This window comes from Mesocricetus auratus, unplaced genomic scaffold, assembly GCF_017639785.1.
Source record: "Mesocricetus auratus isolate SY011 unplaced genomic scaffold, BCM_Maur_2.0 Super-Scaffold_100676, whole genome shotgun sequence".
In the NCBI taxonomy this organism is placed as follows: Eukaryota; Metazoa; Chordata; class Mammalia; order Rodentia; family Cricetidae; genus Mesocricetus; species Mesocricetus auratus.
The window spans coordinates 97,828,263-97,850,969 of NW_024429266.1; the positions used below are offsets into that span (position 1 = coordinate 97,828,263).

Genomic DNA, 22,707 nt, shown 5'->3' on the forward strand with positions numbered 1-22,707 from the left:
CTAAGAAAAAAAACACTTTATTATTATACCTTACTATCAATTTCATATAAATATATAAAAAGTGAGCAGCCCCCATCTTCCCTTGCCCTGAAAGCCAAGGTCTTTGAAGAACTTTCTTCCCTTCTATCCTTAAGCATTGGGCGAGTCTGATCGCCCAGAGAGGGCGCTTCCTTTTCCCAGGGTAGGAAGATGGATGACAGGGAAATGGGGGAGGAGCTAGATGGGCAGGCAGCCCCGCACTGGCTCCTTCGAGTCCTGGGGGGCCCGGGCCTCAGCTGCTGCGTGGGAAAACTGAAAGAAAGGACAGGAGGTTTGTTGGGCCTGTAGTTACGGTAGGAGACACGCAGAGGCAAGGTCTTAGGAGGTATACGGTAAGAAGGCGAGGTCCCCGGCCCTGGCACCCCCAGCTTCATGCAGAGCCAAGCAGAGGCAGCATGCCGCATAGCCCACCAGCCGGGTGCCCCCGAGGTCACCATCCCAAGTCCTCCTCAGCCATCAGAGGCTGGCGCGACTCCGAGGTGGCTGCTGTGGGCCGGGGTATGCCAAGGCAGTCCTGGGTGGCGGTGGTGGCCGCGGCCTATGGCTGACACCCCAGCGTTCAGATGAGCCGCTCCTCCGGGGGCAGCTTGAGGTTGGGGGGTGGTGGAGCTCGGGCACCCACCTGCTCCTCACTGCTGGGCCGGTAGGTGCCCTCTGTCTGGCGCTTTTCTCGAAGTTTCCGAATCAGCAGGAACAGCAGCACTGCTAGGATGATGACCCCCAGGATGGAGAAGACCACACTGATGGCTACAACGGCCTCTGAAGACTGCGGAGAGCAGGAGAGGGACAGGCGTGACCAGCTGCACGCGAGCCCCGCTCTCACCCCGGCTAGGTCACCTGGCAGGGTCCAGTCGGCTTTCCAGGCCATCCCCATACCTAGAAACTCCTCCCCAGGACCTCTCACACGGGGACCTCTGTCCTCGCCCTCTTCACACCTGCCCACTCTGGGCGACATATGAGTGTTTGGGGCTCTGTCCAGATACCATTCTCTCCTCCGCCTTCTTCTTCCTGTCTTTGGTGTTCTCTGTTTGTTTGTTCAGAGTCTCAGGTAGCCCAGGCTGGCCTTGAATTTACTATATAGCTAAGAATAACTGAGTTTCCGGTCTCCTCCTCCACAATGCCAGCACTGGGACAACAGGCTTGTGTCACCACACCCAGCCCTTTTATGGTCTCTGGATATGATCTCATCTATACCCCAGGCTGGCCTTGAATTGTGGCAATCCTCCTGCCTCAGCCTCCTAAGTGTTGGGGTGACAAGTGTGTATCACCAGGTCCACCAGGCAAGAAACGGTATTTATTTTAAAGACAGGAACTCACTGTAGCCATGCCTAGCCTGGAATTCACTATGTAAATCAGGCTGGCCTTGAACTCAGAGCTCCTCCTGCCCCTCCAGAGTGTGTGGGCCACCACACCCAGCAAGACGAAATAGCAATATTCTTGTCCACCCTGGGACTCCTTTTGTTTGTTTGTTTTGAAGACAGAGTTTCTCTGTGTAACAGCTCTGGAATTTGCTCTGTAGACCAGGCTGGCCTTGAACTCAGAAAGATACACCTGCCTCTGCCTCCTCAGCACTGAGATTAAAGGTGTGCACCACCACCACCCAGCACTCTGAGACTCTAAACGGTCCCATTGGTGTGGCTTTGTGGGCAGAGTGCTTGCCTGGCATGGTTAAGATCCTGGGTTTGACCCCCAGCACCCCATAGACCCAGCACGAGGGTGTGCATGTCAACTCAGCAATGAGGTGAAGGCAGGACAAGGAATTCAAGATCGTCCGCCTACAGAGGAAGTTGGAGGCCAGTTTGAGCTAAACGAGACCCCATTTAAAAAGAGAGCGGTGAGGGCAGGGAAATCCAGGGCTGGGACTGGGTGTAAGCTGGTTGCAGCAATGCCCAGAGTGTGTAAGCCTTAATAATAATAATGTCTGTCTATGTTGCCAGTCAGTGTTACAGTCGCTCACACACCTGCTCCTTCTGTTTGCACCCTCCCAACTCACCAGGCCCCCACTGGAACCAGAGTCTGGGGGTAGAGTCACGTTACTTGGGAAAGAGTCCAATGCTGTGGAATAGAAAGAGAAAAACTCCATGCCAGGCTGTTCACTAGGCATAGACAGACAGACAGACACACACACACACACACACACACACACACACACCCCACTCAGTCAGGCCTAGTATAACTCCTTCCAAGTTTCCAGTTGGAATAGAGACTGCAGGTACGGCAGCCAAGCCACCCACTCCACCCTCAGGTGTGGTATTGGTTCCTCTGGCCACCGTCAGTCCAGTGGGGAATAATCTGGCCAAGGTCACCACTGACAGCCAGACCATTAGAATGGAGGGCTTCCAGAACAGTGCCCCACCACCACCACTCTGGCCCAGGGCTCTTAAGGACCTGGGCGGGACTCAACCTTTCCCTGGAGTGTGTGACTCACAAGCCCCCCCCACCCCCAGGCTCCCGAAACTGGAACCCGAGAGACACTGGGAAGGTCTGGCTAGGTCCACACCTACGAGGCCAGCCCTGTCAGCTGGGCTTTCAGGCCTCCCCCAGGTCCCCTGGCTGCTTAAGACTCTCAGCTATGCACACTCAGGTGCCCTGGCTCCCCTCCCCTCCTCCACCTCCCGGCTCTGCCCAACAACCCCCAGCTCCCAAATTCCACAAGACTTAAGGACTCAGGAATCCTGGGCTGCGGGTGCGGGGTCTGCTTGATGGTAGAGCACTTGCCTAGCGTGCAGGAGAACGTGGGTTCGAGCCCCAGCAACGCAAAAAAAAGAAAAGGAAAGTTCGGAGGTGGGCTAGACTAACTTGTAGTTCAGCCCTGACGCTTTTGGAACCGGTCCCCAAACACATTCCAAGCCCATTCCTCAGATCTTTTACCCTCTCTGGGTCGCAAACGCCCGACCCTTCTGAGCTCTACCCGGGAACCCTCCTCTGACCCCAGTGCTGCCGGGGACGGTACCTACTTGTTTGGCTCCAGCCGGCTGGCAGCATCGGTAGACCAAATGCCAAGAGCAGCCGCCGCAGGCCTGGGGTCGCCATGAGCTTGGGCGACGATTGGTGGCGCCAAGGGCAGGACTTCTCCGGGGCTTCAATTTCTACCGCATCTTGGGGCCGAAGACGGCACCTGCGACCCTGCGACCAGGGACCTGGGGACCAGACCAAAGGAAAGGCCGCAGCTTGGGGTTGGGGGTGACCCAGCTGGTCTCAGGCCCCAGCGACAGGCGACCAAGCTTGGAGTGCGCTCCCCGCCCTCGGCGCCAAGGGTCAGAGATTAAAGATTAACTCTCGGGCGGCGTTCCTGGGCCAGGGAAAGGGAAGCAGGAGGTAGGGACAAGGCAGGCTATGCGCCCTGCCTCCCTACCTGGCCAGGCGTCTAAGAGGGACTTCGCGCAGGTTCCCAATCCCAGGTCCCGGGCTGGAACCCCGAGTCGCTGTCCTTCACCCCGTCGCTCCGGATCCCACCCGCCCCGCCCGCTCACGTGACCCGGAAAGTTTAGTCACCCACCTAGGCAGGGAGCGCACTTCCGGCTTGTGCACCTGAGCCTGGCTGAGAGGGGCGGGGCCGAGGGGCGGGGCCGAGCCGCCAGAGCACCTGTAACGGGAACCCCATTGCGACAGGGAGCAACGCGAAAGGCGGAAGCCAGCAGGTGTAAGGACCACACACTGGGGTTCCTCGGTAGCATTGGTGTGCAGACGCGGGGAAGGGGGGTGGCGACACGCCAGAAAGATACACACCTGTAAGGGGCGGGCTCTGTGCGTAACACTGGAAATTTCACATCTGAAGTCAGGCCTGGGGATGCTAACCTGCATCCTAGGTATTCCGGAGGCTGAGGCAGTAGGATCCCAAGTTCAAGGCCAGCCTGAGCAACTCTGTGAGACCCTATTTCAAAATAAAAAGGTAAGAGAGGGCTGGGCCGTGGCTCAGGGCCAGAACACATGCCTGGAACCACCTAACGAAGGTCAGAGGACGTGCCTCCGGGGTGGAGTCCCTACCTAAAAAAGCCACAGTGACGTGACAGGATCGCACCTGACTCAGTCATGAATTCCTCCCTAGCATGCATGAGACCCTGGGTTCCACCACAATCAATCAGTCAACCGACCTGTATGGGACCAGTTCTATAGAAAGATACACATGCGGGCCTGTATGTATATTGTGTGTATAATGTATAAACGCCTGCTTCGAGGCCCGCCTGTGCGGTAAAAAGACACCCGGACAGAGAGCACCTGTGCAGAATTTCGCTCTTGAAGGCCTTACATCCACACAGAAAGACCTCTGCAGAGGGGGCCCCACAAACTGGCTTATTGTGTGTGAGGTCCACCTGTCAGGGAAGTGTCCGAGAAAGTACCTATGTCCCCAAGACACGCGCGAAGAAGCACCTGTGCATGGAAACATCTGGTAGCTGTAGAGGTGAGGTTGTGTGGGTGTGGGGCTCTCAGCTGCTCACCACACACGTATGGGCACAGCCTGGGCGGGGACCCCATAACCCCTGTTGTGTTTTTGGGTAAAAGGTAGTCATGAACCGGATACGATTACATGCCAGCAATTTGGAATCTGCAGCAGGAGAACTGCTGCGCGCTCGAGGCCAAACTAGACCCTGGCTAAAACAACCTCAGCCAGCGGTCATAGGGCTGAAGCTGGCGTCCACTGGCTAGGGTGCTCCTCTCGGGCGGGCGGACAAAGCCCTGCGACAGCCACTGAGAAGGCTCCGTTCCAGATCAGCCTGGTCTACATAGTGACTTCCAGGGCTGCATAGCGAGACCGTGTCTGGAAAACAAAAACAAAAGCAAAAGCAAAAGCCCCTAAGAATAAGTAAAAGAGGCTTGCTCTGGCCCTAAGTGGGAATCCCGGCTGGGAATTTTAGCCTCTCGCTTCCTCCTCTGTAGCGTGGGAAGAACTAGTGCCACCTACCCACCGCACAGGGTTTGGGCAGGAGCGGCGCTGAACAGAGAGTGGCTGGCATGCGCAGCGCACTCAGCGTGAGCATTCATTAAGCGCGGTTTAGCGGGCGCCCTTCCCCCTGACGGTGAGACGAGAAATTGCACCCGAAACTTGTGGGAGGGACTTCAGCAGGTGCAACCACTCTCCCCAGCTGAGGCCCCGCCTCCAGAGCCCGGCCACCTCCTGATCTTTATCCTCAGTGGCGTCGGAGACTCCGGCCCCGGACTCCCTTCCCAGGCAGATCGGCCAAGAGCAGCCTTCTGAGCCTGGATGTGGGCTAGGCCCCTTTAAGATCGCCTGGCAGGCAGCGGGCGGCAGGGTTGGAGGCCGCGGCGGGTCAACCGGGAAGCCCCGCCTACGCGGAGCAGCCGGGCGCAGCGCAGGCGTCTCTGGCCAATAGGGATTTGACTTTGCAGCGGCGCCGCGCGTTGACCTTGCGTTTCTCTTTTTGAGTGTCACCGAGAAAAGGAGGCGCGCGGGCGGGATGAAGTGTTGGGAAGGGAGCTCTCCCCCCCCCCCCACCCCGCCCCCAGTTGATCTTCTGTTTCTGTTATTGATAGGGGAATCTGACAAGAACGGGCGGGCAAAAGAAGCGCTTAAGCTGGTTCCGAGTTCTTGCGTAGACCTGGGAGAAGCAAAGACTTGAATTCCTGATGAGGGTCCGTAGGAGAGGGAGGGCGAAAGGAGCGAGATTACAAAATCCAATCCCTGACAATTCCCTGCCAAAACCATTTAAGGAAAAGGGGTAAACTGAGGCAAGCAGAGTACCGAGACGACTGCTTTTCCTACAGTCCCAGGAATGCGGGCACTGTCAGATATGCAATACCCGAGCCTCCTAGAATCCTTCCCACGCCCCCTGCTCCGCCCCCGGCCCCCTCCCCCCCAGTAATGCGGGTCGGAGGAGGAGACGCAAGTTCTGGCGCGGGCGGGGACGACTAGCATTTATCACTTCCAGCAAGTGCCGTTGCTTGGCCCCGCAGCGCGGAGGCTGCGGTGCGTGTGGTCGCGGGAGCTGGCCCTGCGGGGACCCCGGGGGGGGAGGGGGAGCGGTAAAGCCCCCGCCGAGGCCGTCGCTGCGGGGCCTCCCCTCCCCCCCGGGCGAGCGCCATGCGGGGGGGCTCCGGCGACGCGGAGCGGCGGCAGCGCTGGGGTCGCCTGTTCGAGGAGCTGGACAGCAACAAGGACGGCCGCGTGGACGTGCACGAGTTGCGCCAGGGGCTGGCCAGGCTGGGAGGGGGCGACCCCGACCGTGCACAGCAGGTACCACGGGCAGCGACCACCGCTGCAGGGCCCGCCCGCGCCGTAACCCAGGCCCCTGAATGCGGCGGCTGCAGCAGCCCCACGCTACCTGTTGGCTGGCTGGACCCACCACCTCTGTCTCCTCCCTTCCCCCTGCCTACACGCATCTGGCCTAACGGCGTCGGGAGACAAAACTGCCAAGGCCCCAGGCCTGCAGCGCCTGTGACTGCCAGGATCCAGTGACAGCCCCCACCCCCCCGGGCTGTGGGGTGCCTGCTGCTGGTGGAGAATGGACCGGGAGGCTTCCCCGTCCGCTGCCCGGAGACACACCCTCAACTGCTCTCGGCACGATCCGAGGAGTGACCCGCTCCCACCTTCAGTGAATACAACTTCCCCCACCTTGCTGGGGCACCCACTGAGCGCCCAGCCAGCTACCCCAGTCTCTTATTTACTGTCCCTGCCGGCGCTTTCCCGGACCTGGCTGGTGGCCCCAGGTTGTTCCAGCCAGAGTTTCGGTCCCTCTGCCTCCACTGGGGTCCGACCTATCTAGGAAGGAACTTGAGTGCAGCTCAGTGGTAAAGCGCTTTCCTAGCGTGTGCAAAGGTCCTGGGTTCCAGCCTAGGTATGGGAGGTGGCGGAGAGGCAGGAACTGGCCCTTCCCCCGTGTGTCACAGGTGCCCCTCACACCTAAGCCCCTGGATGTCCTGAAACAGACCTGTTGCATGCATTCTTGTTGACCTTGATTCTAAGGGCTCACTTTTCCAGTGGGAATACAGAGAGGCTCAGCTATTGGCTTTGATCTGTTGGGCCCTGTGTGAACCAGGCCTGTTTCTAACACCCCACCCCCACACCAAGACTGCCAAGGAGACGGGTGTTATAAGAAAAAGCTCTGTGGGCACATCTGGGAGAATCAGAGTTCAAGGTCATTCTCCAGTACAGAGAGAATGAGGCTAGCCTGGGCTATGTGAGGGAGACCCTGTCTGGAAACAAAAGTGTGCCCAAGGTTGCCACCTCACAGTTCTATGACCTTGAACCACTTCTGTGACTTGGGAGCGTCTCAGTCTGCCTGTCCGGAAAACTGGGCAGCAACCAACCGCTTACTGTGGCTTGGGGTATCTTGCTGAAAAGTGGGCTGATTGAGGGGCAGGGGTGATGGCCCCTGTCTCTCTTCCTTGAGGTCCCGGGGCTTTGGGTTCCTGAGGCATGAGGCATATTGTAACACAGGCGCCCACGGGCACACACACACACTGTGGGGTGCAGTCTGCTAAGTTCCTGTGCCCCCCCTTTTCTCTTCCAGGACATCTCCTCTGAGAGGGACCCTGATCCAGATGGTGGCCTCAGCCTGGAGGAATTCACCCGCTACCTGCAGGAGCGAGAGCAGCGCCTCCTGCTCATGTTTCACAGTCTGGACCGGAACCAGGATGGTGAGACGGGCCCCAGACCGGGGGATGGGCAGTTGGGTTAGAACCGGCAGCGCTGGGGAGAAGGGGAGGGCTGCTTCTGACTCATGGGCTATTTCGGGAGTTCTCAGCCCCAACTAGGTGATCTGAGCCCAAACCGGCCCATCCTACCTCCTGTTCCCTGTCTCTGCCCTCAGATGTTTCTTTTTGGACAGTATCCTAGCTCCAGGGACTCTTGGATCCAGGGACAGCCCCTTGACCAAGTGTCACCCAGGATCCTTAAGGTTGGAGAGATGGCTCAGGGGTAAAGTGCTTGCCACAAAGCCTGAGTTCAAGCCTTAGCGCCTGTACGGGGGAGGGGAGCTGAAAAATAAGTAAATAAGCACACGTTGCTTTCATCTCTTCCAGCATAGGGACCTCTGCAATCACCCCTGAACTCATTCACTACTGATAATGGAAGACTCCCAACACTGCCCAGTTCCAACCCTGAGCAGCCCACACAACCTGTGTAAAAGCCTTTCCCCCATGGCTGAGGGGCTGATTCAGTCAATAAAGGGCCTACTGTGCAAACACAGGGACTTTGGTTCGATCCCCAGCACCCGAGTTAAGCTGGGTGGGGTGATGCCCACCTGTGACCCCAGCACTGGTGAGGTAGAGACAGGAGGATCTTGGGGCTCACTGTCAAGTTGGCCTAGCTGAGTCAGTGAACTCCAGATTCAGCGAGAGAGACACCTTGTCTCAAAAGGAATATGAAGAGAGACAGAGGAAGACACGACCATTGACCTCTGACCTACACACACACACACACACACACACACACACACACACACACACACACACAAGGGCTTCTGGACCCCCTGGTCCAGTCTTTGGGGCACCCCTTTCCAGGTCACATCGATGTCTCCGAGATTCAGCAGAGCTTCCGAGCGCTGGGCATCTCCATCTCGCTGGAGCAGGCAGAGAAAATCCTACACAGGTGAGTTACTGGGGTTTCAGGTTCTTGGAGACCCATACCCACCCCCATTTCCGCCCCTCCCCTGCTGGACAGTTCTGTCCTCTGAACCCCAGACCTGGTTGCAGGGCAGAGATGAGAAGTTGGACTTTGGAGTCAAACAGGTCTTAGGCCACTGGACTCAAATCCCTGTCTGGTCCTGAAAAGGGCTGGTAGGTACTACGGCTACCCACACAGGGTTGGCCTGAAGGATTTACACAGGCCAGACAATGCGACTAGATCATACGTGGGACCTGAACCTGTCTAGCGCTTAAGAGGCCAAAGCAGGAGGATTGCCATGAGTTTGAGCCAACTTAGACTTCAGAATGAGACTTCCCTTAAAGATAACTCCCAGCCGGGCGTTGGTGGCGCACGCCTTTAATCCCAGCACTCGGGAGGCAGAGGCAGGCGGATCTCTGTGAGTTCGAGGCCAGGCTGGACCGACAGCCTCCAAAACAGAGAAACCCTGTCTCGTAAAACCAAAAAAAAAAAAAAAAAGATAACTCCCAAAAGTCATGCATGTGAAGCTGGCAAGATGACTCAGTAGGCAAGGGAGCTTGGCCCTCAGGCTTGATAAGAACAGTTGGACCCCCAATACTCACTGGGGGAAGGAGAGAATCAGCCCAGCAAGACACACACACACACCATGTACGCATGCACACACATAATAAATGTGTTTTTAAAAGTTACACAAGGGGCCAGACGGTGGTGGCACATGCCTTTAATCCCAGCACTCAGGAGGCAGAGGCAGGCGGATCTCTGAGTTCGAGACCAAGCCTGGTCTACCGAGCGAGTTCCAGGACAGACTCCAAAACAATATAGAGAAACCCTGTCTCGAAAAACCAAAAATAATAATAATAATAATAAATTTTTAGGTCAGACACAAAAGTATAACCCTACCATCCATCACGAAGGAGACTGAGGCAGGAGGATTGCTATGAGATCCAAGCCAGCCTAGTCTTGTGGAAAAGCCCGACTCAATGAAACAGGCTGGGCAGATGGATGGCTCAGTAGAAACCCCGTCTCAATCCCCCACCCCAAAAAAGCTTTGAAACTCATAGCCAGGCGGTGGTGGCGCACGCCTTTAATCCCAGCACTCGGGAGGCAGAGGCAGGCGGATCTCTGTGAGTTCGAGGCCGGGCTGGACCGACAGCCTCCAAAACAATACAGAGAAACCCTGTCTCGTAAAACCAAAATAAATAAATAAATAAATAAATTCTTTAGCCAGGTGGCACATGGCTGTCATAGCAGCACTCAAAAAGCTAAGGCAGGGGGATTTCCATGAGTTTGAGGCCAGCCTGCTAAGACCCTGTCTAAAAAAAAAAATGTAAGCATGGAGTATTGTCCTAGCCTCAGGTACTCAGGCAGGAGGATTGCTGTAAAGTCCAAGCCAGCCTGGTCTATAGAGTGAGACCCCATTTCAAACAAGTAAACCAATACTGCAGAGAGGCAATGCGCTCAGGCCTCCCCAGATCCATGAAGATTAGCAGCACCCACACTCGGCAGCCCAGACACCGAGCCTGTGCCCACCCCATTTCCAGCATGGACCGCGATGGCACCATGACCATTGACTGGCAGGAATGGCGAGACCACTTTCTGCTGCACTCTCTGGAGAATGTGGAGGATGTCCTGTATTTCTGGAAGCATTCTACGGTAAGTTAGGGGCCACCTACAGAGGTGGAGGCTGGCTCCAGCTTCCCTGGGACTCCTAAGGAGTGGCCCAGGACTCTAGAAGTGTCGTCAGCATCTGGGGGCTCATGACCCTAATCTGGAGCCTGATGACCATAATGGACACCTCTGTTATCTGCTCAGAGCCCTTTGGTCTTGCTCAGACTCCAGGGGCAGTTGGTAGGAATTGGGACTTGGGGGAAGAAAAATACACCCAGTGGTGTTCCCACGCCCGATCCCCACGACTGCCAGTTGCCGATGCTCGTCGCCAGCTCCGAGGCGCACACTGCAGCTGAGGGAAAGACGTAGTGGCAGACACTGTATTAGGAGGTCCAGAGGAGGCCACTGGGGGGGGGGGAGGAATCCTCTTGCACCAAGATGGGGATCACTAAGGATCTGCTGGTGTCGGATGCATCTGAGGGATCTAACAGGATCCTCATCGCATTGGCTTGTCCCTGGGAGATGTAGACAAGCATCTATTCACCCCAGACAGGGTGACCACAGACCAAAGGAAGAATGCAACCAAGGTCTGACTTGGTAGACCCAGGGGTTCTTAGCTTCATTGCAGAGCACAGTAAAGGGTCACACCCAGGACCTGGGTGACTCCCGAACAGCTGCACCACGGCTGAGTCCCATCCCATCGTGGATGGCGACTCTGTGGACACTGCATCATGGAGTCTTTCAATTAGCCTTCTGCTTCCTATATAGTTAGTGTTTCCCAGGATTCCTTGCAGCTGGGGTGGGACAGTGAGTGGACTTCCTGGGAGGTCCTGTGACGGCGCCCTCCATACTAGGGGGTGCAATAGTTCCATTGCCAGAGACCCAGTTATCACCAGATTGTTCTGCTCGGTTCGTTGCCATGGAGATCCAGGGATGTCCACCCCCAAAGATCCACAGTTGGGAAGTCTATGGCTGGACTCTAGGAGGGGGAGCACTCCTCCGGGAGGACTCCTCGGAAAGGACTTCTAGGGGAAATTTTTTGGTAAAGACTCTTGGGGGAGGCATCCTGGGGGGAAGACTCTTGGAGGAGGACTTCTAGGGGGAGGACTCCCAGGGGAAGGAGGGGCTTATGGGAACACTTCTAGGAGAGGCCTCCCCAGGGAGGAGATGACTGTGAGAGCAGATCCTTTGACAGGATCCAGTGGGTCTTTTGGTGGAATCAGTGGATCCTATGGTAGGATCTGGTAGATTCATCAGTAGGATTCAGTAGATTCTTTGGTGGAACTCACTGGATCTTTTGGTAAGAATCAGTAGCTCTTTTGGTGAGATCAGGGGATCCCCTGGTAAATTTCAGGGGCCCTTTTCTTTTTCTTGTCTTGTTTTGTTTTGTTTTGTTTTTCAAGACAGAGTTTCTCTGTGTACCCATGGCTGTCCTGGAATTCACTCTGTAGACCAGGCTGGCCTTGAACTCACAGATATCTGCCTGCCTCTGCCTCCCAAGTGCTGGGGTTAAAGCCGTGTGCCACCACTGCCTGGCTAGTGACCCCTTTCCTGAGAGTCAATGGATTCTTTTTTTTTTTTTTTTTTTTTTTGGTTTTTCGAGACAGGGTTTCTCTGTATTGTCTTGGAAGCTGTCCTGGAACTCGCTTTGTAGACCAGGCTGGCCTCGAATTCACAGAGATCCACCCGTCTCTGCCTCCCAAGTGCTTGAACTCAAGTCTTCAGACTTGGCCACAAATACCTTGATCTAATAAGCCCTTTCATAGGCCCCTGGGTGGACTCCTTTGTGGGGTTCGTTCAGTGGACTGAATTATTATTTGGGGTACTTAATGGATCCTTTAATGCAGTGGTTCCCCACTCGTGGGCCACATCCCTTTGGGATCAATCAACCCTTTCACAGGGTAGCTTAAGGCCTATGTCGCAATTCATAGCAGTAACAGAATTACAGTTAGAAAGTAGCAGCGAAAAGAACTTTATAGTTGGGGGGTCAAAAAGCTTGCAGTGTTAAGAAGGTTGAGAACCACGGCTTTAGTGAAGCTCTGTAGATCTCCCAGAGGAATTCTAGGGTGTCACAGAGGAATCACTGGTGGGATGTTTTAATGGCGCATGGCGGGATCCAAAAGTGGGCTCTCCAAGCAAGGTCCTTTGGTGGACTCGGGGGTGTCCTGGATTTCATAGAGTAGCCTTCCCCACTAAGGACCCAGGTACATCCCCCCACCTTCACTGGGACATGACACCTGCAGCCCCCATCCTCAGGTCCTGGACATTGGCGAATGCCTGACGGTGCCGGATGAGTTCTCCAGGCAGGAGAAACTTACAGGCATGTGGTGGAAGCAGCTGGTGGCTGGCGCAGTGGCAGGGGCTGTGTCGCGGACAGGCACAGCTCCTCTGGACCGCCTCAAGGTCTTCATGCAGGTAAGAGGACCTGAAGGGACTCAGCACATTATCCAGGTGCCAGACCTAGGAGGGCATCGCAAGACCAACTTCTCTCCCCACTCAGGTCCACGCCTCCAAGTCCAACCGGCTCAACATCCTAGGGGGCCTGCGGAACATGGTTCAAGAAGGGGGCGTCTTGTCCCTCTGGCGGGGCAACGGCATCAATGTGCTTAAGATCGCCCCTGAGTCGGCCATCAAGTTCATGGCTTACGAACAGGTAGGTCCAGAAGAGAGTATATTCAGCCCTGGGAAGCAGAAACTAAACACAAGGGCTCAAGGGCTTGGCTTGCGCCGCGCCCCCTACTGGCCAGTTCCGTGCCAGCTGAAGAACAGTGGTACGCATGGACAGCTGAATAATCCCCAAGGTTCCTATGCACCCCACACCACCCCATGTTCTACCCTCAGATCAAGCGGGCCATCCGGGGGCAGCAAGAAACACTGCACGTTCAGGAGCGCTTCGTGGCGGGCTCCCTGGCTGGGGCCACCGCTCAAACCATCATATACCCCATGGAGGTGAGGAGGGACCAAGGAAGACCCTGCGTGGGAGGGCGGGGCCTGCCTTACTGCTTCATCCCCACTCTGCACTGTGTGTGGAGCTAACTGTCACCCTAACTGCCTGACTTGGGGCCAGGAGCCATTTCCTGTCTAGGCTGTCTGGGTATCTCAATTTGAGATACAACTTCTAGGGACTTGGTAGTCATAGTGACCGGCCATTTATGCATAGGCCTGCTAGGTGCGAGGATGGCAGAGATGAGCCACCACACCTGGATTCTGTGGTGCTGGGGGTGGAAACCTGGGCTTTGGGCACACTAAGTGGGCAGTCTACCTACTCAGCCCCAGCTAGGTCTTCAGGACATCTGCTCAGGAGTAGCCACTTCGAGGGGACGCCACTCCTGGGGATGATGATTTTTGGAAGCAGGTTTTCAAGGGCTTGACAGAGTTCTCACCCAGGTACTGAAGACAAGGCTGACTCTGCGCAGAACCGGCCAGTACAAGGGGCTCCTGGACTGTGCAAGGCGGATCCTGGAACGCGAAGGGCCCCGCGCCTTCTACCGTGGCTACCTGCCTAACGTGCTGGGCATCATCCCCTATGCTGGAATTGACCTAGCCGTCTACGAGGTCTGTGGGTAACTACCGGCCGGCCCTCCCTCCCTCCCTCCTCATTCTGGGATCTGGCCTAGGGCACTCCTTGCTAATCTAGTAGACTAAGAAGGGCAATCGTGGACTTGGAACCCTGGAGAGTCCATCCAGGCATCGTATCTACCTTTTTCTATCTCTCAGGGATGTAAAGGCCTTGTTTCCAGTTCCACATGGTGGCCAACACTTGCCGTCCTGCGACTTAGGGGGCTGATGTAGGAGGGTCTGGGGTTCAAAGCTGGCCTGCACCAGATAGTCAGTTTCAAGACAGCCTAGTTATGTGAAAAGACCCTGTCTTATGCCAGACATGATGGTGCACACCTTTAATCCCAGCACTCATGAGGCAGAGGCAGGCAGATCTCTGTGAGTTCGAGGCCAGCCTGGTCTACAGAACATGAGTTCCAGGACAGCCTTCAAAGCCAGAGGAACCCTGTCTCAAAAACCCAAAAAGAAAAAAAAAACCTGTCTTGAAAATCAAAATTTAAGCCAGGCGGTGGTGGCGCTCGCCTGTAATCCCAGCACTCGGGAGGCAGAGGCAGGCGGATCTCTGTGAGTTCAAGACCAGCCTGGTCTACCGAGCGAGTTCCAGGACATGGTCCAAAAACCAATACAGAGAAACCCTGTCTCGAAAAACCAAAAAAAAAAAAAAGAAAGAAAAGAAAAGAAAATCAAAATTTAAACTGAGCCTGGTGGTTTACACCTTTAATCCCAGCACTTGGGAGGCAGAAGAAGGCAGATCTCTGCGAGTTCAAGGCCAGCCTTATTGACAGAGTGAGTTCCAGAACAGCCAGGGCTACACAGAGAAACCTTGTCTTGGAAAAAAAAAAAAAGAGGGGGCTGGAGTGATGGCTCAGTGGTTAAGAGTATCAGCTACTCTTCCAGAGGACCAGGGTTCAATCCCAGCACTCATATGGCAGCTCACAACCGTCTGTAACTCCAAATCATACGTGCAAACAAAACACCAATACACATACAATAGAAATAAATAAATTATTAAAAAGGAAAGAAAAGAAAAAATGAAAAGAAGAATTAAAAGAAACCAATGACAACCAAATAGGAAAACAGGGCTAAAGAGATAGCTCAGCCATTAAGAGTGCTTGCTGAGCTGGGCATTGGCGCACCTTTAATCCCAGCGCTCAAGAGGCAGAGGCAAGTGGATCTCTGTGAGTTCGAGGCCAGCCTGGTCTACAGAGTGAGTTCCAGGACAGCCATGGCAGTCACACAGAGAAACTCTGTCTTGTAAAACTTTAAAAAAGAGTGCTTGCCGCTTTGGTAGAGGACCTGAGTTCAGTTCCCAACACCAACAGGTCTAACAGTGCTCTATAAATCCAGCTGCAGGAAATTCAGGAAATCCTGGCCTCCAGAAGCACTGTACTCTCATGGTGCACACACACTCATATAGGCACACGCACTCGCACATAAAAAATTAAATACTTTCAAAATTTTAAAAAGACCACTTTTAGCCAGGCATGGGGGCTGTTACCTGCCCTCCAACACTCAGAAGGCTGATGCAGGAGGATTACCACAACAACTAGGCATGGTGGTGCACACCTTTAATCCCATGCCTTGGGAGGCAGCAGCAGGAGGATCTCTGTGAGCACGAGGCCAGCCTGGGTCACAAAGTGAGACCCTTTCTCAAAACAAGAATAATAGTAGAACCATTTCCCCCCTAGGGTGCTGCAGATGAAACCTGGGGGTTCACATTTGCCATCTTCGAGTTATGGATGGTTTAGCTTTGTAGAAATTGGGGCCCCAGCTGGGCGGTGGTGGCGCACGCCTTTAATCCCAGCACTCGGGAGGCAGAGGTAGGCGGATCTCTGTGAGTTCGAGGCCGGGCTGGACCGACAGCCTCCAAAACAATACAGAGAAACCTTGTCTCGTAAAAAACAAAAAGAAAGAAATTGGGGCCCCTCCAGCTATTAAGAGCATGAACACGGTATAAAAATAGCCTCAGATGCCCATCATCCCCAAAGTATGTGTGAGTTCTGGCCTGGCCTACAGAACAGCACATTCTCTTCCTTCCTGCCTGCCTCCTTCCTTTATTTTTCAATGATTTGTTATTTTCAAATTGTATTATGTATGGGAGTTTGCCTGCCTGCACACTGCATGTGGTACCCATGGAAGCCAGAAGGGGGCAACAGATCACCTGTAACTAGAGTTACAGATGGTTGTGAGCTGCCACATGTGTGCCGGATATTAAAACTGGATCCAAACCGGGCACTAGTGGCGCACGCCTTTAATCCCAGCACTCAGGAAGCAGAGGCAGGCGGATCTCTGTGAGTCTGAGGCCAGCCGGGTCTACAGAGTGAGTTCCAGGACAGCCTCCAAAGCTACACAGAGAAACCCTTTCTGGAAAAAACAAACGAGCAAACAAACAAAACTGAACCCTCTGCAAGGATAGCAGTGCTCTTCACCACTGAACTATCTCTCCAGCCCCGCCCCTTTTCTTTCCCTTTTTCCTAAAGACAGGCAGGATTTTACATAGCCTTGGTTGGCATCAAATTTTCTAGGTAGCCGAGGATGACCTTGAACTTCTGACCTCCTGACTCTACTCCTGAATGCAAGGATGACAGGTCTACACTACCAGGTCAAGCTAATGTGGTGCTGGGTAGAACCCGGGGCTTTGTGTGTGTTAGGCAATTTTTGTTGTTCTTATTGTTGTTTTTTTGTTTTTCGAGACACGGTTTCTCTGTGGCTTTGGAGGCTGTCTTGGAACTGGCTCTTGTGGACCAGGCTGGGCTCAGACTCACAGAGATCCGCCTGCCTCTGCCTCCCGAGTGCTGGGATTAAAGGTGTGCGCCACCACTGCCTTGCTAGGCAAATTTTCTAGGGACTGAAATGCAGCTCTCTTGGTTTTAAAGATGGGGGCTCACTATGCATCCCATGATGTCCTGAACTCTTGGCAATCCCCCAGCCTCAGCTTCCTGAGTACTAACATTACAGGCATGTACCACAATCCCTGGTAATAGAACATAGTGTGTGTGTGTGTGTGTGTGTGTGTGTGTGTGTGTGTGTGTAGTGTAGTGTGTGAAGGTCAGAAGACAACCTCTGATGTCATTTTTCTGGTACTGCTCACCATATTTTTTGACATGGGATTTCTCACTGGGATCTGGGGATCTTCCAGGAAGCTAGTGGGGTTCATCAGTGAGCCCAGATATCTCTGCCTCCCCCAACAGTATGGTTACAGGCATACACAGCCGTGCCTGGCCCTTGACATGGGTACTAGGGATCAAACTCAGACCGCCAGGCCTTCATGGCGAGAAGCTTGCCATCTGAGCCAGCTCCAGAACAGTTCTTTATTTCATGTTTCCATCTCCGTGTGTGTCCATGTGCCACAACGTGCAGGTCAGAGGGTGCCTGTAGGAGCTGGCCCCCTCTTTTCACCATGTGGGTTCCAGTGATGAAACCTAGTCATCAGCAGATTTGGTTGCAAGCCCCTTTATCCACTGAGCCATCTTTCCAGCCTGTAACGGCTCTTAATAACTCATTGAACACACATTCTCAGCTCCCACACAGTGGTTCTCAACCACCTGTAACTCAGTCCCAGGGCATCAGACATCCTCTTCTAGCCCCCACATGGGAGCCGACACCCTCACCCAGACATGAAGGCAAAACATCAATGCATATAAAAATAAAATGTAAAGAACCAAAAATGAAGCTGGGCAGTGGTGGCACACACCTTTAATCCCAGCACTCAGGAGGTAGAGTCAGGGGATTCTCCGGGGTTCTCCAAACTCAAGTCCAGTCTGGTTTATAGAGTGAGTTCTAGGACAGCCAGGACTACACAGGGAAAACCTGTCTCAAAAAAAAAAAACTGAAATGGGTGGTGGTGGTGCACACCTTTGATCCCAACACACAGAAGACAGACACAGGTGGATCTTTGTGAGTTCTAGGCCAGCCTGGTCTACAGAGAGAGTTCCTGGACAGCCAGGAATGTTACACAGAGAAACCCTGTCTCGAAAGAAAGAAAGAAGGAAGGAAGGAAGGGAGGAAAGAGAACACCAGACAGCCAAAGCTGTCCTAACCCTGGATGCACAGTCCTTCCCACTGTGGACAGTCACTGTGGTGAGGTCCCAGGCGTGCTTGGGGTGTGCACAGTGTAGGTGGCAATTGGGGAGGGTTACAGGGAAACTGGTCACAGAAGCCAGGCTGGGTAGCCCAAGCCTGCCATCCAGGCCTGAGGTGGCCAACAAGACGACAGCTTCAAAGTCAGTATGGACTAGATGAAGCCCCTGTCCCAAATGAAAAAGCTCAAGTAGTGACCATTCGAATCCCCCAGCAATGGTTAAGAGCCCTGCTGCTCTTCCCGAAGATCCCGGTTCAATTCCCAGCATCCACACGGCAGCTCACAACTGTCTGTAACTCCTGTTCCAGGGGATCCGACACCTTCATACAGACATTCGTGCAGGCAAAAATACCAGTGCACATAAAATAAAAATAAATACATCGTCTTTAAAAAGAATGCCCCAGCGAGGGATTGGGGTCGTGGTCAGGGGTGGAACCCTGCCTAGAATGTCCCAGTCTGAGCCTGGCACTGACCCAGTGGGGAAGACAAACCGTATCACCTTGTTCAGTATCAGCAACCATGGTACACACAACTGGAAACAAGGTCTTTGACACCCAGCGCCTTCCCCTCTGCACCCGGAACCCACCCGCTCCTTTCTCTCCCAGACCCTGAAGAATCACTGGCTTCAGCAGTACAGCCACGAATCGGCAAACCCGGGCATTCTTGTGCTCCTGGCCTGCGGCACCATCTCCAGCACCTGTGGCCAGATTGCCAGTTACCCCCTGGCACTGGTCCGGACCCGAATGCAGGCCCAAGGTGAGAGGCCTGGGCAGGGGCTGGGGTAGGAAGGCCTGCCACTGGGGTCCCACCTGCTGTCACCTGAATTCGTGTAGGTAGAGTCTGGGCTGGGCTCCTGTGGGCTTGGGTGGCCTCCGTAAGTCTTTCTTCTTGTCTGGGCTTCGGTTTACCCAGTAGTGATTCTGAAGAGGGACTATTTCACCTGAGAATTCAGTGGCACCAAGTTCAGGGAAGTACTGCAGACAACATTGTGGCATTTCTGGGCCTGACAGAAACCTGAGCTGTTACTCTTCAAAGCTAGGGGAAAAAGGGAGTGGGGCATGCTGGGAATAGAATTAGCCAAAGTCAAGGAGGACCGTGTCATTATCCTTCCTTCCTTCCTTCCTTTCTTCCTTCCTTTCTTGTTATTATGTAATGGGACAGGGTCTAACTGTGTATCCCTGGCTTGCCTGGAACTCACAGAAATCTGCCACTGGCCTCTCTGCCTCTTAAGGGTATGCACCCCTGCGCCCAGCCTTAAGGAGAGACTAGTTAATGTGCTTAATTTTTTTTTTCTGAGACACAGTTTCTCTGTGGCTTTGGAGGCTGCCCAGGAACTAGTTCTTGTAGACCAGGCTGGTCTCGAACTCAGAGAGATCTGCCTGCCTCTGCCTCCCGAGTGCTGGGATTAAAGGCATGCACCACCACTGCCCGGCATGTGTTTCATTTTTATTTCAAGGCGTTTTATTTTGGGGGGGGGGTTTCGAGACAGGGTTTATCTGTATTGCTTTAGAGGCTGTCCTGGAACTTGTTCTGTAGACCAGCCTGGCTTCAAACTCACAGAAATCTGCCTGCCTCTGCCTCCCGAGTGCTGGGATTAAAGGCATGTACCATCAATGCCCGGCAAGGTGTTTTATTTTTTTAAGACTTATTTTTCGCACGCCTTTAATCCCAGCATTCGGGAGGCAGAGGCAGGCGGATCTCTGTGAGTTCGAGGCCGGGCTGGACCGACAGCCTCCAAAACAATTCAGAGAAACCCTGTCTCATAAAACCAAAAAAAAATTATTTTTATTTCCGCGAATGTGTATGGGTGACTGAGACATCCACAAAGACTCATCAAACTCCCTGGAGCTAGGAGGTCACTTGCGTGGGTGCCAGAAACTGAACTCTGGTCCTCTGGAAGAGCAGGAAACTCTTTCCTGCTGAGTCCATTGTGTTTAGTTTAAAGCAGAGGATTGCTGTGTCCCAGGCTGGGCTGGAACTCAGGACAATCCTCCTGCCTCAGATTTCCCACTGTTGTTTTTCTTCTGTATTTTCTCTTATCAGTTTGGTTATTCCTGTTCTGCTTTCCCTGAATCTGTTTTTGTGAATCTTGGTATTTGTGTTCCTTGATTTTTGCTGGAGAAATCGTCCAAGGATGAGACAAATGCTGTCTGCTTGCATGAGCCTCATTCCCTGAGGAGGAGGAGGAAGGTTAATAAATCATTCCCTGAGGAGGAGGAAGGTTAATAAATCATCCCACCATCGAGGGGTGATTTAGGGTTGAGGAGAGGAGAGGTAGGAACTCAACTTAGGCTGGGGTACCACAGACAGCTCCCCCAAACAGCTGGCTTTGGGATGGAGGAGGAGGAGATGAGCAGAAATTAGCCCCAAAGAGAAGGAGAGAATGAACATTAGGGGAAGGGGCTCTTTGTCCTCATCACACGCAGACACACATAGGCACTCCTACACACCTAGCTGTATACATACACACTCCTACACACAGATGTACGTACACACATGCACACATGAAACATCCATTCACCCCCAAATGTGGTCCCTAAGATTAACAGTTCCTAGGCCCTCAAACATCCAGAGTCTTGCGGTAGGTAGGACCCACTGTTCATCTTGCCACCTAGCCCAACCCTGGGGGTGGGGCCAGAGAGGGGGAAACTCTGGTCTTACCTGGCTCCCAACCCCCCCCACAGCCTCCATCGAGGGTGGCCCACAGGTCTCCATGGTGGGTCTGCTTCGACACATCTTATCCCAGGAGGGTGTATGGGGCCTCTACCGGGGCATTGCCCCCAACTTCATGAAGGTCATTCCAGCCGTGAGCATCTCCTACGTGGTCTACGAGAACATGAAGCAGGCTCTGGGGGTCACATCCAGGTGAGGGACTAGGAACCTATCGCCACAAGATTCCTTCGTCTCCACCACGGCATCCCCCAGGCTGATGTCCTCAACCACCGGTGACTAATGGCCTGACCAGTGGATCCTAATCCCCCACCCAAGCCGCTGGATCCCAGTACCAAGTCCCAGGCCCTTGACCTTGTGTCCTGACCATTGAACCCCTGGACCCCACTCACTCTTCAGCCACTGGATCCCAGTACTGGATCCTCAACTTCACAGCCAGACCCCCAGACTCCAACTGCTGCACCTCACACATCAGCAGTCTGACACTTGAAATGCAGAACTGCCGGGCGTTGGTGGCGCACGCCTTTAATCCCAGCACTCGGGAGGCAGAGGCAGGCGGATCTCTGTGAGTTCGAGGCCAGCCTGGTCTACAGAGCGAGTTCCAGGACAGCCTCCAAAACAATACAGAGAAACCCTGTCTCGAAAAAACCAAAAAAAAAAAAAAAAAAAGAAAGAAAGAAAAAAAAAAAAAGAAAAGAAATGCAGAACTAACTATCCACACACCCTGGCCCTGAACCCTTATCCCAAAGCTCCTTGACCCTGCTCATCCACACCCCAGAGCTGGATCCTGCTTTTCCCTGCCCCACCACTGTGTGCTGAGCCTCCCTATGCAGCAAGAGATGGCCCCAGTGCTCCAAGCATGGGGGCACACACCCACGGACCCCATAGCCCAGACCTCAGATCCTGCAGGCACCAAACCCTCCTGCCACACTGGACCTGAGATTCCCAAACCTGCCTCATAGTCCGGCCACTGGATTCTAGAAGCCAAGAACTCTCAGCCACAGGGTCCTGACAGAGTAATGCCAAGATCCTGGGGCTCTGTCCCTGGATCACAGGATCCCAGATCCCTCACCCCAAACAATTCAATTACCTTGACATGGAGTTCCACACCCTTCTGCCTTGACTGCCAGGTCTACATTTTAAATACTCTCCCTCAATCTCATACCACTGGATCCCAGAGTCCCAAGTCCCATCCCACTGGATTCTGGTTCCTGGAACCACAGGTGTGTGAGCTCCAGGGTGGATCCCAGATGCCACCACTGTTAAATTCCAGATTTCTTCAACCCCTTCTATGGATATCATCCGAACTCTCCCAGATACTGCCAAGCTCCAAACTCTTTGCTCCTGTACCCCAAATTCTCATACCACTCCCTAAGTCTGGATCCCAACAGCCCAGTGGCAGCGTCTCAGATCCCACGGGCATCCCAGACACCCTGGAGCTGTTTCCCACTGCATGAAACCACACTATCAGGGATCCTTCTGGAATCTCAGACCCCAGACCAGTGGCTCCCCACCAGACAGCAAGGGGTGGGATGTCCCACACCACCCCCCATCTGAATGCTGGATCACCCCTTAGCTAGGACACACCTCCCCTACCCTATCCGGGGAGAGTCACTCCCCCAAATCACCTCCCTCCCCATCTCCCACTCTGCAATGTCTTCCACGCCCCTGCCCACCTTCCAGGCTGGTAACTTCCTGGTTTGCTCGTTCAGGGGACACAGCCAAGGGGACCTTCTGCATCCCAGCACAGCCAGCCCTGCTCAGGCCTCAGAAAGTCACAATTAAGGACCAAGACACAACACAGCATCCTTCCTGAAACCCAGCATCCAATATGCAAAATTAAACATCCCCAGACTGACTCTGGGTCTATTTTTCTACCAGACAGAACAAAGTTCCCTGGCTCCCCACCACATTCCCATACCCTCCAAACTTCAATGTTGGGTTCTGAGCTTAGGAAAATTGGGGTGCCCCTCTTGACTCCCCAGTCTTTGGGGACCCCACCAAAGGACTGTGAAAAGGGAGCGAGGGTCAGGAGGACCCTACCATGGCTTCCACCTCTCCCTCCAGCCCACGCCAAGTCCCACCTCCCTGCCTGTGTGTGTCATTTCAAGGGAAAAGAGAATAAATTTTCTAAGCTCTTTCGTTGTTGCTTTTTAATTGTTTGATTAATTGTATTTGTTTGAGGGAG

At 54.0% G+C, this 22,707-nt stretch overlaps 2 protein-coding genes across 2 annotated transcripts; one reads left to right on the top strand and one right to left on the bottom strand.

Annotated features, from left to right (window-relative positions):
* Nucleotide 1: 1 nt before the first annotated feature.
* On the bottom strand, nucleotides 2-3,495 carry Crb3 (crumbs cell polarity complex component 3). The gene is made up of 5 exons (XM_021233677.2): nucleotides 3,395-3,495; nucleotides 2,997-3,179; nucleotides 2,033-2,094; nucleotides 662-805; nucleotides 2-291 (listed from the first exon to the last, which is right to left on the bottom strand). Exons 2-5 carry the CDS (start codon nucleotides 3,070-3,072, stop codon nucleotides 217-219), a joined length of 357 nt encoding a protein of 118 aa, XP_021089336.1. The 5' UTR covers nucleotides 3,073-3,179; nucleotides 3,395-3,495; the 3' UTR covers nucleotides 2-216.
* A 2,411-nt stretch (nucleotides 3,496-5,906) lies between these two features.
* Nucleotides 5,907-22,660, top strand: Slc25a23 (solute carrier family 25 member 23). Its single transcript, XM_040737250.1, has 11 exons — nucleotides 5,907-6,232; nucleotides 7,509-7,635; nucleotides 8,500-8,587; nucleotides 10,144-10,255; nucleotides 12,467-12,625; nucleotides 12,711-12,863; nucleotides 13,052-13,159; nucleotides 13,598-13,765; nucleotides 18,455-18,605; nucleotides 20,534-20,714; nucleotides 22,232-22,660. The coding sequence occupies exons 1-11, from the start codon at nucleotides 6,080-6,082 to the stop codon at nucleotides 22,302-22,304; spliced, it is 1,473 nt and encodes a 490-aa protein (XP_040593184.1). The 5' UTR covers nucleotides 5,907-6,079; the 3' UTR covers nucleotides 22,305-22,660.
* The last annotated feature ends 47 nt before the right edge of the window (nucleotides 22,661-22,707 follow it).

Bases quoted from the DNA above. Each gene is read 5' to 3' on its own strand.
- Slc25a23 (XM_040737250.1), top strand. From the start codon at position 6,080: ATGCGGGGGGGCTCCGGCGACGCGGAGCGGCGGCAGCGCTGGGGTCGC. The intron at 7,636-8,499 runs GTGAGACGGGCC...ACCCCTTTCCAG, and splicing joins TCTGGACCGGAACCAGGATG to GTCACATCGATGTCTCCGAG. The intron at 13,160-13,597 runs GTGAGGAGGGAC...GTTCTCACCCAG, and splicing joins CCATCATATACCCCATGGAG to GTACTGAAGACAAGGCTGAC.
- Crb3 (XM_021233677.2), bottom strand. From the start codon at position 3,072: ATGGCGACCCCAGGCCTGCGGCGGCTGCTCTTGGCATTTGGTCTACCG. The intron at 2,095-2,996 runs GTAGGTACCGTC...TCTATTCCACAG, and splicing joins AGCCGGCTGGAGCCAAACAA to CATTGGACTCTTTCCCAAGT. The intron at 806-2,032 runs GTGAGTTGGGAG...TGCTCTCCGCAG, and splicing joins CTGGTTCCAGTGGGGGCCTG to TCTTCAGAGGCCGTTGTAGC.